The following is a 12,581-nucleotide window of genomic DNA, read 5'->3' as shown; positions in this document are numbered from 1 at the left end:
ATAAAACGCCAGTGAGGCTTGATGATATTGGGGTCCAACTTCATTCAGTGAGACTTGGAGTAAAGCACAGTTTACATCACCCTCATGTCTTTTTTTTTTTTTTTTTTTTTTTCTAGCTTTTGAACCCCATTGACTTTTGTTATGTGAAGAAAAATTATATTGTTTTAGTGATCCACAGTAGGAAAATCATAAGAGTGCAGAACAATATTCCAGTGGGAATGGAATATCCCTGTGTTCTGCTCACCTCCAAAGGACTGCCCTTGAAGTGGAGACTTTGGAGATAGCAGTGCAATTGTGTCTCATAATGTTTGTTTGTTTATTGTTTAACCTGGCAAGCCAATTAGGCAAACCATCTTAAAATAATTAAGAATGATTTTCGTACTTACATTGACGGCCTGGTAGTGTGGGCAACTGGAACAAGGGAGCAATGAAAGGGGGGCAGGACTGTCCAGTATTGTGGAGTGGGAATGTTTGGAAACAATTACTAGTCACGAAGGAATGACATCAAATTGAGCCTAAAATGCCACAAAATATCTCTGCCATGACATAGGTTACAGCTTTGAGATTTTCTAATCAAGTTTGATGTGTTGGGATCATTTGTGAAATGCATGTTACTACTATAATTTTTCTCCTTAAACATTATTTCCAGACCTTTCGATATCTTTATACTGCTGTCAATATTTGCCAACTGTGTGGCCTTAGCTGTTTACATCCCCTTTCCTGAAGACGATTCCAACTCAACTAATCATGATTTGGTGAGTACTGTGACGTCTCTTCTGATTTCTCATTGGCTGTGTTGTGGGATTAGTTTCTGCTTATTGAGATTAGATGAGTGAATTAGAGTGGAATTACACAAGACCAAAGGCGAATCTGCAAACACTCAAAAGGTGCTCATCCATGCTGCTCATGTTTGTGTCTGCAGGTATATGAAATGGATGCTGTTTAATTGCTATGCGTGGAAGTAGCTTCATGAGAAAGAAAACTTCTATTTTTCATATCTCAGTTGTATCTGAATATGAATTCAGACATCTCATTTCATACTAACACTTTAAGCCTAACCTTCCATTTTCTACATTATTTATATATTGGAATCAACAGCATCCCACATACATTAACCACTATACAGAAGAAAACTTGAATATGTGCACTTTGTCTAATGCAGTAATGGATCATATACATTATACAGCGTACATAAATGTCATAAAATAATGTCAGCCTAGAGTTTTACAGGTTTATTTTTCTGGATCATTTACTTTAGGCGATCAGAGCTGTCCATGGTGCTGAAATCATCCTGCTCACGATATATCCAACATCATTTACTCTACTTTATTTGGCATACAGTGCATTTAAAGCATACAGTGCTGTAAAATAATGTTTGTCCTTTATAATTTTGTTTGCTTTTGCACATTTTTACTCTGAATTCCAGCAGAACTTGAACCAAAACCTATAAATGCACAAACTAATGGAAAACTCAACTAATTTACAGATTAAATAACTTTTTTAATTCCTAGTATCTAGTTTAGAGTTTATAGGTATCTAGCTTATAGATCTAGTTTATAATAACTGCTTACAGCTCCATTAGCAGCAATACTTCAACTACTTCACACCTGGAGACTGCGTAATTGAAACCAGTGTCAAATGCAGTGCTTGTGGCTGCTGTAGTAGTTTGAGACTTAAGTTTATGTCTGAAGCACATGATTTTCTGTTTGAATGTAGAATACTGTTTGTATGCCTATCATTATGCCTTTTATTAATTTCATTGGGCCTGTCATAACATTGATCATGACTACTGATAGAGCCACACTCGCAAACACTGAAACACAGTTTTCTGTGTTCTCCATCTTCAACCATGCAAGGCTAGGTACTGTATCTATCAACCACAAGGTCTCTTCAACTGCCTGTTCTGTGGCATCTAGCTTGCTTGATCACTAATGAAGCACTTGATGCCACAGTGACCTGCATACGGTCTGATCACCGGCCCTTCCCCCACATCAGCACAAACTGATTTAGTGTAGCACCAGAAACAGCTGCTTCCTGCCAGCTGCTTTACCATTTCTGCCTTTTGCCAAGCAGAGTGATGGCAGAGATGAGTGGCTAAGGGGATCAAGAAATGATACTAGAAAATTTTAACCTTGAACCGTGGGTCAATGTGCTGGAACATGCTAATCACCTGACAAGTACACCGAAACTTCACGAGAAGGGTGCATTTAAACATTTCACAGCCAAGACAATGTTCGTATGGAATGGAGCAAAAATAATCAGTTGTCTGTATTTCGTGCATGGATTTTGTGTACAACACCCCAGCATCTCATCTAGAGTCCAAAATAATAAAAAAATTCTGAGCACCAAATGCGAGAATCGTGTTGGCTTGTATATATAACCGGTTATCTGCCAGCAATCAGAAAATGCTTTGTCGACCCAAATTTTTTAGTCGCTTAGTCGTCTAAAAAAAATTCCATAGGCGAAGTCAAACAGTTTGTGACTGACAGATCGTTAACAGTTAACATTGGATATTATAATAGTGTCTGTGTGGAGTTAAGAAACTGAACAGTAGTGCATTACTGCAAAAGCCTGATCTCTTCTGCAGCAAAGAGTGCACAAGCAATATGATGATCATTTTGGTTGAGATGGTGCTTCGGACAAAAGTGCTGTGCCGCTACCCAGCATTGAAACTCTCTCGTTCGCAACACTCCCAATGGGATTACAGCCACTTCTGAGGCTATCAGCCCTAGAAGATGTAAACATAGTCTGGAATTCTTCCCCTTTTGGAAAAAGGAGTGACAACCATGAATTTACCTGATGCGCTCCTCTGATGCAAATGCTTGATTCAGTTCAGCCTGAGACCCAGGTAAATTATTTCTTGCGTGGGCACTAAGCAGCTTTACTTCTCCTTTATTTTGAAGCCTAAGCCTTTTAAATGAGACACAAGCAGATTCGTATCTGCTGCCGTGACAGTGCTGAGAGAAGGAGATTGTCTCTCTGAGACCCACTATTCTCAGTTGTGTTAGAGCTGCCTCTATACATTTCATGAGTTCTTGGGGCTTATGCCAAACCGAAAGGGACTTTAAAAAAATGTGTAGGCTGAAGAAGTAAGTGTCCTTCAGATGTGAACCAGTCTCTGGGACGAATAACATTGTATGATGTTGTTATTGTGAGCAGTTTTAACTTGTACTTTCTGAGGTGTTTGTTGAGGTTATGCTAATCCAGAGCTGGGAGTTGCCGCTCTGAATTTCATGTAATGTGTGTATTTTTGGTTTTTATTTTCACACAAATCTGTGCCCTTGGCCCACTGCCTGGATACACAGGAAACATTTTTATTTCTTTAAAATGAGAAATACAATTTAAAATGTCCTCTCTCTTGCATAACCCCATTGGAGGAGTGGAGATAAACAACATGGCTGAACTGGTGCCCACACTCCAACAAGAGAACTTCCTTCCTTAGATTTTTTTTTCTGTACCCTGCTTGGGTTTGGGTTTGGCTTTCTGTAACCTGACTGTCCCCCACTGGAAGCAGAGGCAAACCCTGGACGCCGGGCTGGGGTGGGCCGAGTAGTCGGCTTCCTGGGAAGACAAGTTTCAAAGGCTTCCCCATCCTTTTTGTGTAAGTTGCACTGCTGATGTATATTTGTCACTGCAGACACAGAAAGGGGCATTAGGAACCCCACCTTCTCCTCCTCTGATGAGCAAACCCAACCACTGGGATCTTTTACCCACCAAGGGCAGTCTTATGCTGCGGCACAGCTCTGCTCTGCTCCCCTCGATGAGCACAGGTTGAGATATGCAATGACTTTTGGACATCCCTAATTTTGGGACTCACGCTAGGACGACTGGTATAAGATGCGAACACCGGGAGTCAAGATCAGACATGGAGAGAAAGGAGCTGTAACTGCTCAACTGCCTTGATGCACTGGTCCCCACCGCAAAGATATATATAGCAGAAAGAAAATATTCACTTTAACAGAGGATATTTTCCCCCAAAAAAGCAGTCGTGTTCAGCGACGTCTCTAAAATGCGGCTCGTCCATGAACAGTTAAGTGGACACTTTTACAAGGATCTGCTGAGGATAGCTTCCAGTGAGGATCTCCACGGGAAAGAGAACAGGGATGAAGTAGAGACTGCTAGCAATGATATATATGAGGGAGGCAGGACTGTCGTGATTGGTCTGTCAACCGACAGATGTGGTGTAATTGGTGCTTCCAGGATTGGTCACACCCAAGGCAAGCAACCGCTAGCATTTTTAATCGTTTTCACAAAAAATTCATGATCCCCAGCGTATTTTCCTGTATGCATACACAGTACAGACCAAATGTTTGGACACACCTTCTCATTCAAAGAGTTTTCTTTATTTTCATGACTATGCAAATTGTAGATTCACACTGAAGGCATCAAAACTATGAATTAACACATGTGGAATTATATATGGAATTATATACATAACAAAAAAGTGTGAAACAACTGAAAATATGTCATTGTAGTTTCTTCCACTACAGTAGCCACCTTTTGCTTTGATTACTGCTTTGCACACTCTTGGCCTTCTCTTGATGAGCTTCAAGAGGTAGTCACCTGAAATGGTCTTCAACAGTCTTGAAGGAGTTCCCCGAGAGATGCTTAGCATTGTTGGCCCTTTTGCCTTCTGTCTGCGGTCCAGCTCACCCCTAAACCATCTCGATTGGGTTCAGGTCCGGTGACTGTGGAGGACAGGTCATCACTCTCCTTCTTGGTCAAATAGCACTTGATGCCTTCAGTGTGACTCTACAATTTCCATAGTCATGAAAATAAAGAAAACTCTTTGAATGAGAAGGTGTGTCCAAACTTTTGGTCTGTATAAACATGCAATATGTTAAAAGAAATAACAGAATGTCTGCTTTATTCAGTCTTCATGCATTGTATTTTAGCAACACTTGAATGTGGGTAAGTTCATAAAAAAAACAACATTTCTTTTTGCCAAAGACTACGTCAGATTCATATTTAGATCAATGATCAAAACATATAGATTGCATCAAAGCTTCACAGTCCTAAACCACTTCCTTGGTTTACATTTCATTTGGTAACTTTAGGCAGTTTTGATTTATATCCCGTTGAATGCTTGAGGATTTGTTTTTTATTTGCCTCTGCTTAATTACACAATCGCTTGAGAATTAAAGAGATTTAATACTATTTCAGAAATATTATTTCCTTCCACATACCAGTGAAATCATTGAAAGCTGGATAATTCTGTCCACAGCGGCGAAAGAGTTAATTGTAAACAGATCTGATTGTCTTTGTTTGATCTCATGCATGATCTTTAGTGAACTGACCTCATATTCAAAACAACTGGTGCAAATACTAGTGATTGCAAATTTTCTGGACCTCATACAGTTAAGTTATCGTGACATATATAGTCTTTTTTCTTTAAATGAGAGTGAGCATTTGGTCGGGTGTCCACTGAGCTCCAGTGCTCTGAGCAGCACTGGGCTTGTCCAGTAAGATTAGCATCAACCGAGTCAGTGACACCAGTGTTTAACCTTTCTTTCTCTCTGGATTTCCATTGCACTCACTCATGCATGTTCATCGATCATTTCCAGCCTACAAACCTATATTCTCAATTCCCCACATGCCTTTGGGAAAGCCCTTTGAACAAGTGTGAAATGATGAGCGTTGCTGAACTGTAGTAAGTACAGTTTGCGTGTCTTAATTTATGAGGAGTCTGAATGGGGGGTTTCGTAAACACAGATGGGTGAAATTTGTGTGTGAAGCAGACCTTACAAGCTGTACAGTATCTGAAATGAACACAAATACGCTTGCAGTTGTTGTCTGTGTGCTCTCGCTGGTTGACTCTGACCCATCTGTAAACAGGAGGGTGGAGGGCGATGAAAGAGGATCATAGGAGGATTATATCTTCACTCACTCTCCCATCTCTCACTCTATCTCTCTCTTTTCTCACACCATGGCCCTTATTTCACTCAACCAGTTGTTCAATTATATACTTTTGTACTTTAATACTTTATTTTTTGAGTTTAAAGGAACTGTTTGACCAAAACTGAAAATTTGGTTATCATTTACTCACCCTCGTGTCCTTCCAAACCCGTGCTACTGGTTTACTTCTGTACAATAATAAATGTCTTCTTGTGCGGTGGCAGTACATCACTTCAGTGTGTAGCAAGGCCATGTGACTAGATTCATATTTTACAAGTGTTCTGATATTTTTTGGTTAAAAATAACCTGATTGTTAAGCAATTCCATAGTAAAGTTGTGGCAGACATCATTGCTCTCCTCTGCACATTTCCAAGGCTAAAATCAGTGTTATGAGAATCAGTTGTTCAGATTATTATTATTATATATATATTTTTTGTGAACAGCAATGTGATGCAATGAAGTTTCTTTGACAGTCAAACATAACATTAAATTGTAAAGTGCATTATGTGTCTGAACTCTGCCTTCACATTTGATGAATGGGGTGATTTATGAGACTGCATAGCCTTGACTTACGAGAAAGGCAATTTTTTTTTGGTCACACTTTATATTAGCTGGCTTAACTATTATGTACTTACATTTAAATTACTCATTAGATACAATGCACTTATTGTGTACATGTATGTTTTACATTGTACTTGTATAATTAACTTCTGTAATTCCATTTATAATTGCACAGTTGACCAATCCCTTATACTGTAACCCACCCAAAAATGACATATGATATAGTAGTTAAGGCCACCTGATATGAAGTGGGACCATTTGTCTTAATTATTCATGGCACCCTATAACAAGTGGTTAAAAGCTTCACTTCACAGTGCTGTCTGCCTCTGTGACTTGTTTCTATAATGACTGATACTCTGTGCAGCTTTTACTTGCTTGAGAGTCTGTGTAGAGGTAAAAATGGGTTCATTAGAGACATGGTCTGAAATCATAATTCTAGACATAAATTTCATCTGTCTTTACTGTGATTGTGTTATAACCAAGACAAGGGTCCTAAACGCAAGACGGGGAACACAAAACTGGGATTGTGACAGCACTCATCATGATTTATTATGTTTTTGTCTTTTGTTTCAGATATCAAAACAAAAAACATAAGTATCCAGGCAATCTAAGAAAAAACACAAAAGTAATGTAATTCCCTAATCTATGAAATGACATTCACAGTGGGTTCAGCTGTACTGGACGCCATGGAGTTTGAACTCAGATCACATGATCAGATTATTGAGTGATTCAGTGACTCACTCGTAAAGACTCACTTATATAATTCCTGAAGGGATCAGAACAAGCAGAAAGAGTCAGTGTAAAATCCCACCCCTAGTGCACAGACTGACCATCTGTCTTGAACAAATATAGCAGAGTGATAAAAACAGTGCTGTTTGGCTGTTGTAACAATTAAGAAAAGAACAATTTGCTGGAACTAACCAATTAAAACTAGGATTGCAAGTGATGTCACTCTATGACCAAATCAAACTTTGTCAATTGACTCTTAAGTGTGGGGTTTGATTGACAGGCGATCAGACCAATCATAACATGGAATCTAGTCTTTGTCTCTGACAAACAAACTAGACAGGAGAGTAGATTCATTTCAGTGGACTTGAACTTGAGGAAAAATGGTGTGTATTATCGATATCTTTCCACGGTTGAAACAAGATACCTCCTGATATTCAGGAGCTGGTCTTTGTGAAAGGTCACCCAAGCTTCAGAATTCCCAAACCAATCACTGGGTTCAGTTGACTATGGTTTTGTGTTTTAAAGTTAAACCCCAGTCAGAGTTCAGTCAGCATGACCAACTGCACATGGCGAACGACCATTCATAAACTACTGTGTCATCACTTCTGTTGAATAGAGGAGCACATCTACCTTGTTCACCATCTAGAGGGCAACGTGTTGCTTTGGCCAACAAGTGCATTTTGCGACATTGCTTTAAGAGCATGTAGACTTTTGTTAGACTAATGCTGCCATCAACTAAACTGGACACTGTATCACTGTGGTCATCAGGCAGCTTGTCTTTGCCCTCAGACTCTGTGCTTATGTAAGTCCACCACACGTGAAAGTACCTGAAGTATTTGATGAGCTTAAGTGCTGTAAGACAAAGCAAGGGCGCATGATGTAAAATGGATTACTGCCAAAATTGATGTTTGGAATAGTAGTTTGTATTCTACACTGTAAAAAATTTCTTGTTGTTTTTACAAAAACTTTTTGGCAGCTGTGGTTGCCAGAATAATTTTGTAAAAATACAGAAAACTGTAAACACATTTACGTCAAAAACTGTTAATTTTACAATATAAAGCTGTAATTTACAAACAAGAAAATGTGAATATAAACCAGTAAATTCAACCACACACAAAATTAAATCTGTTTTGTACCTTGAAAATACTGACAACCACCATAATAATAAAGATGGTACTGTATAAGAGAAAGCCACATGAAGTATCAAAGCTCATCACAAGTAGCTTCACCACAAGCAGAAGTATATATTAACATATAGAAGGTGCACATTTATGGAAACACAAAACACCATCATGGTAACACACGTGATACTTAAATAATGCAAAAAACTTTCATTAAGCAACAGAAGATGTAACATAAAGCTCAAATGTACATAACTGATAACAAGAACTATTTAAAAACATGATTATTTAAACAAAATACTTTCAAACGTGGAGTGTCACGCAGGGAATTCTGGGAATATCAGTTTACAGTTTTAGACTGTAAATTATACATTGATTTGTTCTTTTTTTTACTTCTAAAAGCTGTATAATTAACAGAATTTTACTGTAAATTTACATTAAATGCTTTGTTAGATCTTTTACAGTTTTTCCCTGTATATAGTACGGGAACTTACTGTTAACCTATTATCAGTTTTTTTCCGTAGCGTTTTTACAAAATTTTACAGTTAAAATTACACTTATTTTTTACAGTGTAGTATACTAATGTGAAAATGAAAGACTGAACTAATTTGTTTTGCGAGTAGACATGTCCAGCCTGCCGTGTTCAGCAGTGAGATTTTATTGTTCGAATGGGATTAATCTAGGCATCCAAGTCTATTGTAGCTATTCTTAGTGCTGTGGCTTAGCCATTGTCATCCGGTCACCTGCAGCTGAAGACCACGGGCATCTACATGAGACCAGGAACACTTATTATAACTCTCACATTTCTACAATACATGCTTTGTTGCAGCATTTGATCGTTTTTGTGCTCTGCAGTGTCATTTATTACATTTCTGAATGGTCCCAGAGAGACGGCCTTATTCTCATTTAATAAAGATAATTTATAATATGAATAAAAAATATAGATATCAGTTTTTGAAATATTTATTAAAGTTGAACAAAGCCATAAACAAAAATCTGAAAATAACACACTATTTCATTTTTTTTGCAGCATTTTGTGTGTAGTGGTTTAATTTCTAAGTTAGCATTCAACAGTACTTTATAAAATTTTTTAAATGTTTTTTTTAATCTCATTATGGTTAAAATGACTCATCATGTTTAGGCTAAAGGTTAAAGTTCATGTGCCTTGAATTGATAATTTCTGTTCTTTATTAAAGTGGTCATATGCAGATGCTAAAAAGAACATTATTTTGTGATTTTTACCAATATTTTACTCATCGTTCTGAAAAGTGAGGTGTGCTCTGATTGGCCAGCTATCCAGTGCGTTGTGATTCGCTGAGTCTCTGTTCTCTCTGCAATCTCTAATATGATCAGACTGGTTTTCTTTATAATACCACTCTTTTGAATGGATTGATTGAACGGGTTTGCTCCCTGGATCATTGGACTGAAAACTTTCCCAGGTTAAGCAGCCTTAACTGATCTAATCACAAGCAGAGAAGCAAAACTGGGTTAAAGGGTTAGAATAGAAATTGCGCTTCAGTAATTTTGAGTAATCTGCATTAAATTATTTTAATGGTTAAGGATTGTAAAATTAATTGTGTGCATTAATGTGTTAACAATGACAGCTCAAATATATAAATAATATAATATAGGATATACAGGCTACCAGCTGCAGACTGAAACATTTTAACCATCAGAGAATTAACAAGATTCATGTTTCAGATCATGTTTTTTTCCAATGATCATCTAGGACTAAGGCCAAACATCTCTGCTCTGTGACAGTAGGAACAATTGTTGTACATTTGTTGTAGTGGAGAACCAAAAGAGAGGAGCAAGCTCTGGTTAAACACATGTGGAAATGTGTATAAAGCAAGTTAGTTTTAGATTTCTGTCTTTAGGATGCTTCTTTAGTAAGGATGCTTGATTCAGTTTGCAGACAAAATGTTATTTGTTTTTGCCAACAAAATACTGTTTGATGAACATCTTCTCTTCATTTCTCTATCGAAAGGCTTGTTTTATATCCATCTGATGCAGCTTTAATCCTAATTGTTTAAACTTTGACCAAATCTCAACAAAATGTCCTCATCAGGTTCAGGCTTACATCTCATGTTGAAGATCATCAGGGTTATATCCTTTAGTTTTTGATCCAAAACATACAAATATGCACTCCATTGGAATGCAGTCTCTTTCATCATCTTTGGGAGCATGCACATTTACTGCAGTTCAATCTGATCTCCATCAGAGCTGTTTAGATCCAGACTTATCAATATAGATGATATGAACACGTGGAATTTAGAGTGTAATGCATGAGAACCAAAGGGGTTTGTTCTAGCATGTGATGCTTTTACCATGAGATGTGCTCTATATATACGTTTTTATGCAAAATATATTTGAAAATGAATTGTAATGAAATCTGCTAATGCTGTTTCATGCTTATTGATTTTTCTCATTCTCTACGTCAAATTGATTTACCAATCACATGCTCTTGTTCTTCAAATTAAAACAGATGAATGAGATAGAACTAAAAACGTGCTTTTCTATCATTGCTTCACAGGAAACAGTAGAATATGCCTTCCTGATCATTTTCACGATTGAAACCTTCCTCAAGATAATAGCTTATGGACTTGTGATGCACCAGAACTCATATGTGAGAAACGGCTGGAATATGCTGGATTTTGTCATCGTCATAGTAGGGTAAGTGAACGGTCACTGTTTGTCATTATTTTGAACACTTAAGTGTATGTTATTTGCAATTAAATGAAAATGCATTCAATGTATTAATCTGAACTGCTTTTTTAACCCACCTTAGCACATCTTTTCAAGTCATTTCATTATTACTCCTCTTGTCTTTGAAGTATGAGTAAAGTGTACTGCCAAATGTACTGACAAGCTTTAATTTAAACTTTTTAAATTTAAACTTGTATTTTGTGTATTTAAATATATTTGAAATGATGTTGCAATTCCGTAAAATGTAAAACCTTTAAATATAACATCAGATAACACGATATAGTTGCAGTTTGAATCAAACACTTCACATGCGCTTTATGTTAGTCAACACAGCAACATAAGTGTATTTATATAAAACATGTCAAATGATGAAGTCATTTAATGAATTAACTCTACTTTAAAGTAAAACTGACATTAATACAAAGTACTTAAATGTGTGCTAAGAAACAAGTATACTGTCTTTAATTACACTTAAGTGGCCTTTTATAATTATTTGATATGTTATCTACAAGTACAGTTTAAAATAATATTCACAAAAATTTGAAGTACACTACAAGTGCACATTTAATATAATTAAGCTCTTTTTTCAAACGCATATAAAGTCCTTGAAACATTTGTGATATCACTTAAGATTCAAATCTTGTCCTTAATCCAAAAGACCTAACTTGCAGATACACAATAAATGAATGTAATCCAAAATACTTGTCAAATAAACAGACCCTTCAGCTCAAGAATAATGATTTTTTAAACAGAAGTCTACTGGGAATTGCTGAAACATTTGTTTGTATTTTAATACCAGCTTTGTAGAGTTTCAGTTCACAGATAATGCTTTGTCAGATTTTGTCTTCTGGTGGTTCAGCCTTTCAGCTTCCTCAACATTGTGATTGTGCAAAAATGTTATCTGTCTTTGCATTAATAACTGTGTTGGGGCGTGACACTTCCTGTGCTCATTAAAAACAATCAGGTTTTGTGCTAAAGTACGGCACTCTAAAGTGATGCAGTTGAGGCAGGTGAACAACACATCATTCCAGCACATCCCAAAGCTGCTCTATTGGATTGAGATCTGGTGACTGAGTAACGTGAACTAATTGTCATGTTCAAGAAACCAGTCTAAGAAGATTTTAGCTTTGTGACATTATCCTGCTGGAATTAGTGGAATTAGCCATCAGAAGATGGGTACACTGAAGTCATAAAAGAATAGACATGATCATAAACAATAATCGGTTGGCTGTGGTGTTTAAACGATTTTCAATTGGTAACTAAGGGGCCCAAAGTGTGCCAAGAAAATAACCCCCACAGAATTACACCACCACAACCAGCCTGAGCCATTGAGACAAGGAAGGCAGGATGGATCCATGCTTTCATGCTCCTTATGCCTAATTCTGACCGTACCATCTGAATGTCACAGCACCAATCGAGACTCATCAGATCAGGCAATGTTTTTCCAATCTTATGTTGTCCAATTTAGGTGATCCCGTGTGAATTGTAGCCTCTGTTCCCTGTTCTTAGCTGACAGGAGCAGCACCCGATGTGGTTTTCTGCTGCTGTAGCCCATCTGCTTCAGGGTTT

General features: G+C 37.3%; 1 protein-coding gene across 4 annotated transcripts in view; it reads left to right on the top strand.

Moving 5' to 3' along the window:
• The window catches only part of cacna1db (calcium channel, voltage-dependent, L type, alpha 1D subunit, b), a 71,162-nt gene that overhangs the window by 3,112 nt on the left and 55,469 nt on the right, over positions 1-12,581 (top strand). For all 4 annotated transcript variants that reach the window (XM_026270677.1, XM_026270678.1, XM_026270676.1 and 1 more), the window contains exons 3-4: positions 650-755; positions 10,840-10,979. In XM_026270677.1, coding sequence (XP_026126462.1) covers positions 650-755; positions 10,840-10,979 — 246 coding nt within the window. The remainder of the gene's footprint in view (positions 1-649; positions 756-10,839; positions 10,980-12,581) is intronic.

This window comes from Carassius auratus, chromosome 8, assembly GCF_003368295.1.
Source record: "Carassius auratus strain Wakin chromosome 8, ASM336829v1, whole genome shotgun sequence".
NCBI classification, from domain to species: domain Eukaryota; kingdom Metazoa; phylum Chordata; class Actinopteri; order Cypriniformes; family Cyprinidae; genus Carassius; species Carassius auratus.
The sequence above is the reverse complement of the archived record's forward strand: the minus strand, read 5'-3'. Positions and strand labels throughout refer to the sequence as shown.